Here is a 15,547-nt window from a genome sequence, read left to right as displayed (position 1 = left end):
TGAACCTTTGAGAGATTTTAGGAAAGTTTGTAGCATGAGCCAATACAGGCCATTTGTATGGGAAATCCACTGGAAGCAGCTGGGGTGGGCCCGTGAGTTGGGTAGGGAGGGGTGAATAGTGTTAGCCAGGCCAATGGAGACTCAGATATGGCAGCCTTGTGCATATGTAGGCTGGGTGGTGGGAGGTCCCAACAAAGGAACAATGACTTCTGCCAGAACTTCTATCTGAGAGAAAGCTGCCCCTCCAGCCCTTGCCCTGTGGTCAGACAATTCAGTTCCTCCCCATATGTGCCCAGCTCCCTTCAAGCTGCTTCCCCAGCACTGGAGCTCAGAGTGAGTGAGTAGGTCAGTGAGTAAGTTCGTGTGCGGGCCCTTTAAGAGAAATGCCTGGGACTCCAGCAGTCCGCTGTCTCACTCAGCCACATTCTCTGCTGGTTTTCACAGCCAGAAGTTATGGGGACTTCCCTCCCCAGCACTGAAACCCTAGGATAGGGAACCTGGTGTGGGGCTGGGACCCCTTGCTCCTCATGGGGGACCCCTGCAGCCGAGACATCTCTCCCTATTTTCAACCACCACATGCAAATGTGGGACCAGCCCATTCCCCATCTCTGCCCCTCCTACCATTCTCGATGTGGCTGCTTCTGTATGTCCTTAGTTATAGGACTTCTGTTCAACTACACTTCAGGCCATTCTCAATGATGGTTGCTCTGTAGTTCAGTTGTAATTTTGATGTGGTCATGAGAGGAGGCAAGCACAATGTTTACCTACTCTTCCCTCTTGACTGGAAATCTCTTTCATATTTTTCAATATTAGCTCAACTCAGAGTCAAGGCCCAGTTCACAGAACCAGATGTTGGGAACAGGCAGGGACAGTGATGCCAGTGTGTCCTTGTGCCTGCAGGGCTCCCAGAGTTAGAACAGATGAGTCAAGATGCAGAAGGATCAATGGTGGTTGGAAGCTTACTTCACTCCATGAGGGGCTCCTTCTTGCAAGTCCCCACAGGTGCCCCTTCCTGTGTAGGCCTGACCTCATGAGGTATGAGCTGTCTCTGAGCTTCCAAGTCTTTATCTCAAATATGTTTCTACTGGGAGGCCTTTCTTTGGTTTTTTTGCATTTATTTCCTTTCTGCCTCATCACTTGTTGCCTCTTGTCCATAATGCAGTGGATCTGCTATTTTAAATATGTGAACTTACTCCATCTTCACACAGCCTGGGGGATCAACGTAGTCACATAAAGACCTTGAGATTCTATATAAGGACCATGAAGTTCAGAGAGACCAACATGCTCATATGGGCTTGATTCCAATTTTCTGCCTCCAAGACCCACCTGCTATGCTCTCCTGTCCTCCACAGGTAGTGTATTTGCCCAGTCCTCCACTTACATATGTGTGTATATAGTTATATATTATATTATTTAGTTATATATCATTGTATTAATTATATTTGTATATGTTATGTATTAGTATGTTATATATGTCACATATTAGTGTTATATATGTTACATATAAGTATATGTTATGTATTAGTATAGTGTATGTGTTACATATCAGTATATACGTTACATATGTTATGTACAGTATTAGTATATGTTATTTGTTCTGGAGTCTGATCCAGAAACCCCAGTATTCAGCTACTGGTTTTATATTTTCTGTCCTCCATACCTATCTGTCCCATTTTCATCCTTCCTTCCCAGCTAGATTCTGGAAGATTCATGAGCTTGTCCTCCATGGCAGCACTCGGAAGCCTGCCCCACCTTCTCCTTGCTGTCTCCAAGACAGATTTTAGTTCTGCTGTTGCAGATTTCGTTCTCTTGTGATATTGCTTCATCCCTTCTGTCTCTCTCTCTGTGTGATGTCTTGTTGCTCTATTTCAGCCAGGGCCCCCTTTGTGGACTTCCAGGAGCCACAAGGAATTTTTTCACCTGTCGAAGGTAACAGGAAATTTCTGAAGATGCCTTTCTGGGTCTTGCAGTGGATCACTCAGCTGTGCAGTTTCTTTGAGTCTTCTGAATGTTGCTCCCTTTGCCTCCATCTGCAGTCTTTTAAGAACCTCCATGGTGTTGGTCATCTTTGCCTAACTTCAAATAAAGCAAGGTCTGTTCAGACGTGGTGTTTGTCACAAAGAGGACTGACCTTGTCCCCATGTTTCGTCCCCTTATGTGATGTTCCAAGTCTTTCATCACATCGACAGTTGTGCAGGTTAACAAGCCCATTCCCAGCAGTTTCTCCCTATACCCACTGCCCAGGCCTTTGATACTCTGAACTGAAAGAGCATAAGAAAAGTTGCAGTTCCCTAAAAGGCCTGACCCCAGGTCTTTCTGCACTTGTACCACTAACCCTCATGGTACTTTGTAGAGATTCCGGGCCTTATTCAAGAGGAGACACTGGTGACTTTATAAGGGATTTTGTCTACTTTTGTCTGTGTGAGTTGGGATTCTGTCATTTGCAGCCTTGGCTTGTCAGCCAAAGTGTTGTAGCACCTCTGTTCCCACAGTGTTCCCCTTCATGATACCCTGCTGTGGATCCTAGAAGCCTAACCATTGGTCCCATACCTGCCAGTGACATCCATTCTGAGAATGTGGACAAAACCATATGAGCTAAACCCACCGGGCCCCACCATGACTTATGTATGCTGTGCAGGTGCTGATCTGCCAGGTTCTGGGAGGTGAACGGCATGCTGTGTGCATGACACCAGGTATTCTTGCAGTGAACTCAACTCCTACTCTCCCCTCTTTTCTCCTATAATACAACTCCCAAATTTTAGCTGTGCCCATAACCTTCCAGATTAAGACTACATTTTCCAGATTAAGACTACATTTTCCAGCTTTCCTTGCACTAGATGAGGCCATGTGACTAAGTTCTGGCCAATGGGACATGAGTAGACAGGACTGTGCAAATCCCAGCCCATGCCCTTGCAGGGAGGGTAGGAATACATGGTCCCTCACGAGCTTTCCACAAGCTGGCCCAGTATGCTGGTGAGCCATCTTGGACCAATACCCAGGTGCCCCACGCTGGAGCCACCATATCAGCCTCGACTGCTTATTTTTAGACTGTTTAAATAGAAAAAAACAACAACAAAAAACACACAAAAAAACAACTTGTACCTCGTGTAAGCCAGTGTTTGGGGGTTTCTTTGTTATGGCAGCCTAACCGATACTCTGCCTGATATAGTGCTCAATAAATGGTACTTCCCTCTCCTCTGTGTGCTTTTGGGAAAAGGTATCGTGCAAGGCAAGGTATTAGGGGATTAAGGCCAGATATCTGTTCAGCAACCTTCTAGACTCCTCCCCTATTACAAACAATTGTGGACATATTGGCTCACATCACCTGCTTTCTTGGCTGGCAAGCCAAGACAAACACTCTTCTTCCAGCCACAGAAATGACAAAGGGTGGCAAAGGTGGTGGCATGGGGGGCTCCCAGAGGCAAGAGACAAGCCAAGCACCTTAACAGAAATCCCAGTGCTCCCATGGGTCCTGCTGTGGTAGCACTGGCTACAGCAAAAGACCAGAAGTGCTGCCTTCCCAGGCTCTCCATCTGGCCTGGAGGCAGGCTCACACCCTGGAAAAGGTCCTTTCTGCTGTTCAAAGTCACACATGCACTCTCACTTACCCTTCATCACCAAGCTGCAACCTGGGGACTTTCAATCCCATTCTGCAGGGTGAAGAAGCTCAAATCCAGAGAGGTTTAATAAACCCCCCCAAAGAGGGGGAAGGATCAAAAGGCAGTCCCCTTCACTCATGGCCCTTCCTTCCATGCCCTGATCACTCTGCTGTGCTACCCACCCAGGGGAAGTACACGACAAGGTAAAGAGTCTAAAGCGAGACTGAGGGTGATGACTTAGACCACCCCACCACACACAGCCAGCTTAGCCTTGGCCTGGACATAGGGTCAGCTGGGGCAGCAGGCTCAGAGAAAGTGGGCTGGTGGGGACATTCACTGAGATGAGGGGAGTGGCAACCCGGTCAGTGCCCTGCACCATGGACACATGTGCTCACAGGCCTCTCCAAAATGACTGTCCTGACCTCTAGTGTCCCTCTTATCTGAGATGCATTGCTTGTTTATGGATGAAGAAAGGTTATATTGATGCACCTGGAAATCAATGCCTCACTTCCCCAGAGCATGTTTGGCCACAGAAGGTACATCCCGTCAGAGGCAAAGGGCAGAGGTCACAAGGCCAAGTCCTTTCCCCAGGACCAGGGCCAGTCTCTGAGGGGCGTCACTGAGAAAAACTTGCCTTGACTTGTGTCAGGCTCCTAGGAAGAGAACCACCTCTGAAAGGTCCTCACTTCCTACTTCACATGACAGGAGAACTGCAGCCACTGAGTCTGGCCTTCCTGCCCATCTTGATAGCTCATGGCCTCTCCTTGCTCTCTGGTCCCCAACGTCCCCAGGTCCCAGCCTGCCCAGAACATGTGGATGGGTCCAAACCCTAACTGTGCAAGTGCTCAAAGAGACCTCAAGCTTCTGGGGTAGTTTAGGAGGCTTTGTCTCCCCAGAGCTCTGAGCAGCTGGGGAGGGTGAAGGCAGTGGCTGAACTCCATACACCAGCCCCCTGAGTCTTGCCTCAGCCTGGTCAAGACTCCTAATCCATTCACCATCAGCTGTGCAAGTGGGAAGTAATATGCCATTTCCCAGGGAAGTGAAGGAGGAGAAATGATGTGCCCTCCCACCCTCACACAGTGTATACAGTGGATGCACAATAAATGCCTGATGGATTGCACAAAGGGTCTCCAACAGTAAATCATAGGAGTAGTGACCCCTGTGGGCCTGGCCTGGCCCACGGTGGCTTCCCTTAGGTGACACCGGGATAGGGGTTGGATTTGGGGTTGTGCAGAGAAGACGAGAGGAAGCTCCTGGCCCTCCAGGAAACTGGAATAAGCAGAAATACAGCAGGTGGCCTAGAAGTGAGGCTGTTTGGGAACCCTGCACCGCTTGGCCAGAGGTTTGATCCCAAAAGCACCTTTGTATACTTCCAGGTACAAATCAAGGTCCCCTGAGACTCGGCCCCCAAAATAGCCCCTATTTCCTGGCAGAGCAGAGGAAAGCAGCACATGAATGTCATAGAGTTAGAGTTATTTTTTCTTTTTATTGGCAAAGTAAATATATTCTTATGAAGAACCAAAGAAAATATACATAATTGTAACATATATACACCACTTTATAGATTTTTAAAATTTCAAATTTACACAAATGCTGATATGTTATTAAAAGATATTTTATGTAGATGTACTTATGTACAGTTTATTTACATACATTCATAGGATGTGAAATAAACCTGTCAAAACAAGCTAGTTCATTTGATATTAATTTCTAGACAAAATAAGGAATGCATTTCTAAATCAGGACTGGGGGCTCTATCTGGTTCTTCTACATGCATTGCAGCCTGCTCCCCTCTCCTCCCAAAGGTGATCCTGGAGGCTAGTGTCTGGATTTGTCTGGAAACAGGATGAAAGGATGAGCGACCCTGGGCACAGATGATCCAGAGCTAGCCTGCATCTGTCTGCCTGTCCTGTACATTTAACTCAAGCACATGCACTGTCAGCCCCCCAGAAAGGGGTCTTTTCACCCCAATACCACAGCTACATGGAGGCCAGGTCCTGTACCCCTAAGCACCCCGGGCCCATACCTTCTGGTAGTCAGGCTTGACGAGGCATCATGGACAAAGCTACCCTCATGCCACAGTGCAGCCCAGGACTTTCGGCCTACTTCCTTCTTTCCTGTGTGGCTTCCTCTGGGAACTGGCATTTCAAAACTGCACATTTCATCTTCCTGGGCAATGAAGAACTAGTGCTGGCGCTGGCGCTGGCCCTGGCCCTGGCCCAGGCGGGGAGCCCAGTGGGAGAAGGGCCAGGCCCCCCACCCCCCCGCCCCCCGCCGCTGCAGCAGAGATGGGCACGCTGGAAGGCACCAAGGCGTTAAGGCACGACAGCCCGCCTCCAGGTCGGGGGTTGGGTCTCCCCAGGAAAGGCAGCAGGTGGGGGGCTCTGGGTTCCTGCCTCCCAGGCCAGATCCCCTCTTCCCACATGTCCTGGGCTTCAGAAGGTTGGTTGATAACATTGTCACGTCCCTCTGAAGGAGGCAAATAAATTATTGCTACAAAATATCAGGGTGATCCGGCCAGGGGGCGGGAGGGGGCGGGGCTCAGTTGGCGGCGCGTACTGAGCGGCTGCTGCGGGGGAAACGGTGCACCTTGATGTGCTTGGACAGGTGGTCGCTCCGTGCGAACTTCTTCTCGCACACAGGGCACTGGTAGGGCTTCACGCCCGAGTGTGAGCGCCGGTGCCGAGACAGCTCGTCGGAGCGCGAGAACCTACAGGACACCGCGATCAGTGAGACCGGCCCTACCCCACCCACCCACCCCGCACCCCCACCCCCAGGCCTGCCGCAGATCCCCCGGACTCCACTGGCCTGACAGGGCGGCCTGCGGTGCTTCAACTATCAAAGTACTTCTGAATCCACTGCCCAAAAGCCCCTCCCCCGTGTCCCTGACGCCCCTCTGGGATGGCAAGAATTGCAAATAAAAGGCTTTGCTAGCACAGCGGGGGCCAATCTCATGCATCTGAGCCTGAGAGCTGAGAGCAGCTGGTAAGTATTGGGACAGGTTCTCAAGTCTACTAGAGTCCTGACTTACTGCCCCCCCCCCACCTCCTACCCACCCCCAGGTGCAGTGGGATCTCCCTGGCCCTGACTGAAGTTGTGCCTCATGCTTCCCCCCCTTAGATCAGAACTAGGGGCTTCTATGGAAATCTGCATGGGCTTCTATGGAAGCCCAACAAGAGGGGAAAACTGAGGCCCAGGAGAGGTGTCTCAGACTTGAGCCCCATCCCACTCCTGGACTCTACATTCCTGAAAGCTAGGCCCCCTAAGATTTCCCAAAATAAAACCACACCCCTGGGAGGTACTTCTGAGAGTTTAAATGGTTCCCCTGCCACCTCCCTCTCTTGGCCTGAGCCTGCCCAAGAGAAAGGGCTCCCACAGCCCAGAGGCCACTGGAAAGGAGCAGATGCTAATAAGAGAGGTAAGGACTCAGCTGGACCACAGGGCTCAGACAGCTCTCACTGATTTCAGGGATTTAAGGCTCTCTCCACCCCATGACCATGGTCCTGGCAATGAGACCCCACTGCCTCCATACACGTACTCTCCTCTCTGTGCTCCACCTACACTGACCTGTCCTTGGTCCCTCTTGCCACAGGACATTTGCATATACTGTTCCCACTATTCAGAATGTTCTTCCCTCCCCTCCTCTCCTTGCTTCCTCCCACCCAACCCTTAGAGCCCAGCTCAAATGTCACTTCCTCAGGAAAGCCCTCCAGGATTATCCCATTGTAGGCTCCCACAGCCCAATGCACCTCTCCTTCCTGGCCCCTCTATTGTTGTTGCAATTTTAAATTCGTTTTCAACTTTTTGATGAGTGTCAGTCTGTGCCACTAGACCATCAACTCCATGAGGAAAGACATGTCTGCCTGGTGCATGGTAGGTGCCCAGTAAGTGCCTTCACATGAAAGAATAGACATAGTCAGCACCGACAAGAGGATAGAGAGCCATCACAGAAACAATCCTCTCAAGTCCCAGTGCATGCATGCACCCACATGTATCCACACACTCACACACATAGACACACATGCACACACACACGTATACACATGCCACTTATATGTACAGGTCATGAACATGGGTGTACTGCACATACATGTACACAGTTGCACATGTACATGTGTACCCACTCCACTCATGCACACATGCATGCACACGCACACATCACACACAGGGATGCACATGTCCCTACGTGAACACACACATGCCCTGGCAGTCAGAGCCTGGATCTGTGTTTCCTGGCCAGGGCCGCCTGCCCCCAGCTGGAATTGGACACATAGCTTCTAAGCATTTGGGCCTGCCCAAAGCAGGGGCCAGTAAAAAACTACAGAAAATGCCACCAGCAGTGCCAGAGCCTTCCAGACACCAGGCACTGGGGGCACCTGCACCTTCTGGGGAACAAGGATCAGCCCTGTCAGACTGACAATACCACAGCAAGGGCTCAAAAAGGACAAGGGGCTTGCCAGGGTCACACAGCCAAGGGACAGTGGGATCTACTCAGCTCCCTACCCCACTAGGAGCCCCGTGTGGTCCTGAGCAAACTTGGAAACCATCCTAGCATGACCATATATTCGATCTCCCTTAACTGACTCTGGGTGATGAACACACAATGGGATTTATAGATGATGTAATACAGAATTGTACACCTGAAATCTATGTAATTTTACTAACAATTGTCACCCCAATAAATTTAATAAAATAAAATTTAAAAAAAAAAAAAAAAAGAAAACCATCCTAGGCCTCAGTTTTCTCACTCATCCAATGAAAACCTTGGGATTTCTGTCTACTTTCCAGAACTTTTTTCAGAGACCAAAGGCAGTAACACAAGGGCCACAGCAGCCCTCCCATCGTGGGGACACCAAAGGAGAGCCAGGCCTGAGAAGATACTGTCCCCACCTGCAAGACCCCTTCCTGCTGCCTCAGGGCCCTATGGCCCAAGGGGTCCATCCCAGGGAACTGAACCCTCAGTAGATTCTTGCCTCACACCCTCATCCACATTGTTTCAAAGAGCAGCCACTGGAGAGGCCTGGGGACCATGGGGGGGCGGGGAGAGGGGCAAGTGGCTGAGATGCAGCCTCTGTAGGTAGTGAGCTCTGCCATGTACTGACTAGCGACTTGGGCAAGTCTCCATGTTCTCTGAGGCTGTTTCCCCACCTGGAGACAGGGAATTGACAGATTTGCCTCAGAGGACTGTAAAGGCAACAAATGATTTTTTTGTTTTTTTAAGTTTTTTTTTAAATATACTGTTAACTTTTTTCTTTTTTTTTTTAAATGTTTTTGGGGAATTTGGGGGAACAGTGTGTTTTTCCAGGACCCACCAGCTCCAAGTCAAGTCGTTGTTTTCTATCTAGTTGTGGAGGGCGCAGCTCACTGGCCCATGTGGGAATCGAACTGGTGACCTTATGAGCACAGCGCTCTAACCAACTGAGTCAACCCGCCACCCAAGGCAGCAAATGTTTACAGCAGTGCTTGGTACATGGCACTCATCCAACAATTGTGAGCTCTTATTACCTGCAAGGAGCTTAGCATAGGGCCTGGCCCCTGGTGAGGTCCTGCAGTATGGGGGTTGTTACTCTGATTCATGCTGCTGAAGTGCAGGACAGGAAAGCACAGGGATCCAGGTGACTCTCCTGAGCAGCCTGTAAAATCAGCACCACCACTGGCACACACAGTACCTTTGTGCGAAGGCCTCCCTTCCATCAGCCAAAAAGCCATAATTGTAAATAGTCAAGTCTCAAGGACTGCAATGGGAATGGCACCCCCTAGAGTTGTACAGTGCACAGATTGCCCAGCCACACTTGGGGACTGCTGACTATGGAGATGGGGTCAGAGAATGCTGTATTGAGTAGAGGCAGCAGTGACAAGGGCCAAGAGAGCAGGCCAGCTGCGGGACCACTGGACTTGAATCCTGTCCCTGCCACCTCCTGGCTCTGTGGCCTCAGGCCTGCAACTCCCCTTTTCTAGGCTTCCTTTGTCCACTGGGGATGACAAGAGTACCTGCCACAGAGGGCTGCTGAAAGTTAACATTGATATTAATTGTAGCAGGAGGGGATTCTTTCTAGACAGAATGGATTGACTATTCTGGAACAGGATGTTCTGCTGCAGGGAACAAAGGAGGCCTATATCTGAGAGTGAAGCAAGGAAACTTCTAGGAAGGAAGGCAAATAGCCACTTCCCAGACAATTAGCTCGGAATAGGGACCAAGTCTGGTTTCAGCCCCATCAAGGGTGCCAGAACCACGTCGCAAGAGGGAACACTGGGTTCAGAATCAAGAGCAGAAGGAAATAGGGGCTGGTTATCTGTACAAGTGACAACGGGGGTGGGGGAGATGTGGGGAGGGACAGCATTCATCACACAAAGATTCATGGGGGGGGGGGGGAGGGCACAGGACACAGTGCCAGAGCTGGCCTGGTAGGAGGAAGAGGAAACTGCTCACCAGCGACAGCAGGAAGAAGAGAGACGGCCTTGGAGTGAAGAGTTCCCAACATGGGGAAGCAAGCAACTGTGCAGGGATGCCACCGTGAAGACGAGATGCAGGTGCAGGTCCTCTAAATACTTTAGCAGGACACCCCGCACGAGAGGCTTGCAGAGGGGGCTGGAGAGAGGTCCTGAGTCTGGGGAGAAGGGTAGGCACATAGCCCAAGGTGAACTCCTGTCTCTGCCACGTACTAGTTGTGTGACCATGGAGAACATGCTTAAATGCTCTGTGCCTCATTTCCTCTTCTGTAAAATTGGAACTGATGCCTACCTCATGGATTTGTTCAGAGTTTTACATGAGTTACTGTATTTGGCCTACCACACATCAGGAGCTACTGTTATGCTGCTGTTAGCTCTTTTCCCCTAGCCCATGGCATAACACCTGAAAGAGCTGATGGCCTTGTGGGGGAGAGAGGACACCTGGCCATTATAATACCAGGCACATGGAGAGAAGATGAGGGGAAAGCCAGCCTGTGGCTGCTGGCATCTCCAGGCAGGTCAGGGTGGGGCTGAGGCACTGCCTGGGGATGCACCCAGAGCCACAGTCACTAGCTCTGTTCATGCAGGCTTTCTGGGCCTCAGTTTCCCCCTCTGTGAAATGCAGATTGGGGCCTACATGTTCCAAGACTATTGTGAGGACTCAGTGAGCTAATGCTTGTGATGTATGCAGAACAAAGCAGGGACCATCATAAGACCAACTACAGCTTCCACTGAGGGGAAAGCATTGGACACAGAGAGTACAGAGAGGGCCAAGGCCTGAGTGGGAGCCTGTCCTGTGGAGGGGATGTCAGCAAGCACAGATTGTGCAGGCCCGTGGGACAGAATGAGAGGTCTGAATAGGAATTTAAGTGTACCAAAGTACACATAAAGGCCAGAGTAGCCTCAGGAAGTATGAGCTCCCCATGGCAGGAAGTATACAACAAGCAAGTATGGGGATTTATGAAGGGAATTCCAGCTCTGAGAACTTAGAATAGTGCCTAGCATACAGCAAGTAGTCAATAAACATCATCATCATTACTTCTCCTGCCCGGCTGCTGCCAGGGCTCCCTCAACCCTTGACCCTCACTTGAAGGCTATGGCCACATTTAAGGGACATGCACATCTTGTGTTCATGTTCAGGATCCCTGAAGGCCAACTGAGGACTCTCAAATCCTCAGAGAAACAGCCCTCCTGAGAGTTAGGCACCTTCGGCACCCAGTGCCTCTGCCACGTGTGACCCCACTAAGGCCAGACCCCACTCTGGAGGGACCTTGGGAGAAGCTGGGGGTGCCTTTGAAGCCCTGAGAGTGCCTAGAGGCAGGGATGGCTCTAGGGTTGACACCACAAGGACCATGCCATGCCAGGCACTCACCATGCTTTTCCCGGCCGAGTGGGTCCTAAGTAAGACGACCAGGGCCAGAGCTTAGACAATGATAGAGCTTAATCCCTTCCACAAATCACACTCTTCTTTACATACATGCCGTATTGAGTAGAGGCAGCAGTGAAACTCACTATCTCCTGAGGCTACCATGTTGGGGTTGAGATCTGCCTATCTAAGATGTACTCTGGGCTGAGGGTCCCGTCTGCTCTCTGGTACAGCCTGGAAGAAGGCAGGTGCCTCCTACTGGTGGAGTGAGCCAAGTAGGTGGCCTTCACCAAGGACCACATCCTTCCTCTCTGTGGCCCCACCCAGCCCTATCCCAACTGGAGGGGACATTTGCCAACAGTCAGCAGCATCCAGGAGACAGTGTCCAGGAAGATGAGCTTATCATGAGAGTCGGACCAGCGCTCTGCCAAGCCAGCTGCCCAACTTCTCCCCAGCCCTGCCCCCCACGAAGAGGAGAATGCATCCAAGAGGAGTCCCTGTGAGTCTGGGGGTACCTCTGAGAAGGGGTACCACCAGTGTGAAAGCTGGGCAGAACACCTTCCATTCTCAGACGATGATCTGGTATGAAAGTGACAATACTACCAATGAGAAGGGGACACCCCTAGTAGAGAGAGGTAGTGAGCTGCCCTCCACTCTAAAGATGAGGAAACTGAAGCTTGGGCAGGAGAAACACCCCTAGGGCACCAACAAGCTGGAGGCTGGCCAAGACTGGGCTTTCCAAATACTGCTGCCAGCTGTCCCCCAACCAAGGCGTCTCAATGCCCATCCTTTCTACAGTTGAGCACCTATCTCTAAGGCCCCACGTCTCTGGGCTCCACCCTGCCCCAAGCTCTGACCACTCAACACTGCACACCTGCCACCACATCGGGCCTCACAAGCTGTCCCGCAAGTGTACCTGTTATCTCAGGGCCCACTTGGCAGACTGCAGCACCAGGCTCAGAGAGGCACGCAACAATAGTACTGACACTCAGAGCAGTGGGGCTGGAGTGTGGGCTTTCACAGAAGCCCTACGGGTCTGCTGATGGCCACCTTCTGGGTATTAGGGGTGGGGGATGCCTCCATAATAACTCAGGAAGGGCCTCCATAATCCAAGACACTATTTGGAACAAGTCCCTTCTATGGCCAGCTCTGCACACCATGGAAAGGGGCTGGCAGCATCGCATCAAACAGTTCTAGTCACAGCTCCAATCCTGGGCCAGCCAGTACTCCAGGAGTGGCACCTTCCACCTTGGGACCAGCTCTCATGAGCTTTCAGATGAGAGTCTGGTCAAAAAAACAAAAACTGGAAACTGCCCCATGTGCCACAGCGACATGGAAGCACACACATGGATAAGGTGCACAAACACTTATGGTCATGCAGCACACGGAGACACACATGACGAAAGCAACATGCATACACATTGCACACACACAGCTACTTGCAAGATCCGGTTCTACACACAGACGAGCGTGCCATGTTGATCTCTCACACATGTACCAGCAGCCGCAGCAGCAAAGCCAGGCAATGTGCTTGAAGTACAAGTCACCCTCCCAGGCAGTCAGAGATCCCAGTGGGGTAGGCGTCCTAAACCAGGAAGAGCCCAGCTGTGGCATCCCTGAGTATTAGCGCTCTTGGCCGGCTGTCTGCTTTCCAGGAAAAGGTGGGCACACCCTGACCAAAGAAGGTGGGCCTCTAGTGGAGAGCAATCCACAAGGGTCCCATCCAGCTGTGCCACGCTCAGGCTGGGTAACCATGGCAAGAGCCCTGCCCTTTGAGAGTCGGTTTCTCCCATTGTGCCACTCAGAGTAGAGCCTAGAAGGAGTCTTCTACCTTTGGGTCACCACCCCCAGCCAAGTCCTCCCTTGTGGTTAAAGCCTTTGCAGCTTCTCCAACACACCTCCAAGTCCCCGGGGGAAGCAAGGGCCAGGCCCAGCCCATAGGCCCAGGGAAGTCTATAAGCAAAACTGGGCCCTCTGGCTGGGGAACAGCGTTTTCTGTTCTGATATGACCCCCTGGGTTCAAATCTAATTTACAAAGTGCTGTGACCTTGGGCAAGTTACTTAGCCAGTCAGAGCTTCAGCTTGCTCAACATTAAGATAGGAGTAAGGGTAGTATTTACCATTTAGGGTGCTACAAGGCACAGAAGGAGCAATGCACACTGTCACAGCCCAATCTGGCACATATAGCCCAAGCCCAGTGGTTCTCACTGGCCTTGTTATGACTTTGAGAGCCCTTCTTCCCTGCTTTAGCCCCTCCCCCTCAGCACAGGACCAAGCAAGCCTTATCTGGAGACCAGTTGGTTTGGCTTTAGTGATCAGGAGAGACCAGGAAATCTGGCCACCCTCTCCCCTTCCCTATCAGCCTTATCTAATGGTGGAGACCTCAGCCTTGGCTGCATACCTAGGGGAGCAGAGATGAGAGGGCCACACTCACCACCCAGCCTGTTACCCGCCATACTGACCTCCAGCCACAGCCTGGCCAGGTGCAGGCAAAGGGCTTCTCGCCTGTGTGCCGTCGCAGGTGGGCCTTGAGATGGCTGCTTTTGGTGTACATCTTGCTGCAGCCAGGGAAAGTACATTTGTGCATTTTGATGAGTTCAGCTGCTGGGTTCTTGGGAAACTTCTGGCCCATAAGGAGGCCAGCAGGGCCGGGCCCCAGGGGTCCTGACCCAATGGGCTTGGCGGCAATAGGCACAGGGGCAATGCGCACGAACTTGGAGGGCAGGTTCAAGTTCGAGGAGGGCACCACCTGGGGCAAGAGTGCGAAGGTCTGCCCCTGGATGTTGACCAGGAGCTGGGCTACCTTGACGCTCTCTGGGGCCTGCCCAGGGGAGGCGGGCTCTGCGCCTGATTCCTGCTTCACCTGCACAGGCTGGATCTGCAGCAGCAAGGGGACAGGGCCGTCAGGTGCAGGCCCCCCACTTGGGCCCTGGGTGCCACCTGCACTGGCACCATCAGGTGGGGGAGCACAGCGCTCTCTCCCACCAGACCCAGGATGGACATGGCTCCTATGTGGTGCGGCTGAGAGCTGGCCACAGGCCTCCAAGTCCTTGCTGTTGTTCTCTGGGGCCTCCTTGACCCCCAGTTCCATGTTCTCCTCCAGAAACTCTTCGATCTCCTCCAGGGTGGGCTGGAAGGGCCTTGGTACATCATCCGGGTCACTCACAGCAAACTCAGGGAAGCAGAAATGCTCTCCTTTCACAGGGACCGGTGCCCTTCGCCAGGCCTCCCAGGTCACAGGGCCACTACTGGCCCCGATGCTGCCACTGCCACTACTGCCCAGTGTAGCCTGGGACAGCAGGAAGTCCAAGATGTTGTCCTGGCCCTCAGTACCCAGGCCACCGCTGTAGCAGGAGCAGAGAGCTTGCGAGTCAGGACTGGCACAGGAGCAGAGGCTGGAGGCGTCACTGTCGTCTTCCGAGAGGGGCGAGGGCAGCATGTGGTATGCCCGCCCTACCAGCCTATTGCCCAGATAACCAACTGGGCACTTAGGTGACGAGAAGTTCTCGTCCACTGGAAGCAAGTGATCCACCATGCTGGCCTGGCCGTGCCAGTGGCAGCTGCAGAGAGAAACAAGGGAGGGCCAGTCAAGAGGACAGCGCACTCACCTGCCATTGCCACATCATGGGTCTGTGGCACCCCCCTCCACCACCTGCCAATAGCACCCCATTGCCAAATGCCTGGATCCTGCCTCCATCTGTCCCTTGGGAGAACTCTGTCTGCAAGAGTGTTTTCCAAAATTGCACCACCTGTTTGCAAGAGTGCTCTCCAAGCCCATTGCACAACCCAGGGCACTTTTGCTTTCAATCATTTTCCAGAACAATTCTTGTAAAGAACACACATGTGTCTGTGAATGATTGAGTGTGAATGTGTATGAGAAAGTTGTACGTAAATTCTCTGCACCTCAGAACAGCCAAGGTCGGGGAACCCATGCAATTTATTGGTGTTGCTAGATTTCTGAGGACACCTGACCTCAGCTTCATTCCTGTTGAGTCACTGGAGGGGGGAAGGTGAATGGCCGTTGGCCTTCTGACCCCTGTGGTATTGGGCTTTGGGCAGGGTTGCCAGACTGAGCAAATAATAATACAGGCTGCCCAGTTAAATTTGAATTTCATATTTTAAAAAATGAACA

At 51.8% G+C, this 15,547-nt stretch overlaps 1 protein-coding gene across 6 annotated transcripts in view; it reads right to left on the bottom strand.

Moving 5' to 3' along the window:
* The window catches only part of KLF15 (KLF transcription factor 15), a 64,652-nt gene that overhangs the window by 45,186 nt on the left and 3,919 nt on the right, over positions 1–15,547 (bottom strand). For 5 of the 6 annotated variants that reach the window (XR_012498811.2, XR_016021122.1, XR_012498810.2 and 2 more), the window contains exon 2: positions 13,878–14,975. Coding sequence is in view for 3 of the 6 variants with exons in the window: in XM_019719394.3 (XP_019574953.2) it covers positions 13,878–14,950 (1,073 nt within the window). In the remaining 3 variants the exon portion in view is untranslated. Of the gene's footprint in view, positions 1–5,065; positions 6,310–13,877; positions 14,976–15,547 lie in introns of those variants that run through there. The other variant, XM_074340451.2, reaches the window with a different exon arrangement.

This window comes from Rhinolophus sinicus, chromosome 4 (genome assembly GCF_057876585.1).
Source record: "Rhinolophus sinicus isolate RSI-liver-muscle chromosome 4, RSI-T2T, whole genome shotgun sequence".
NCBI lineage: Eukaryota > Metazoa > Chordata > Mammalia > Chiroptera > Rhinolophidae > Rhinolophus > Rhinolophus sinicus.
The sequence above is the reverse complement of the archived record's forward strand: the minus strand, read 5'-3'. Positions and strand labels throughout refer to the sequence as shown.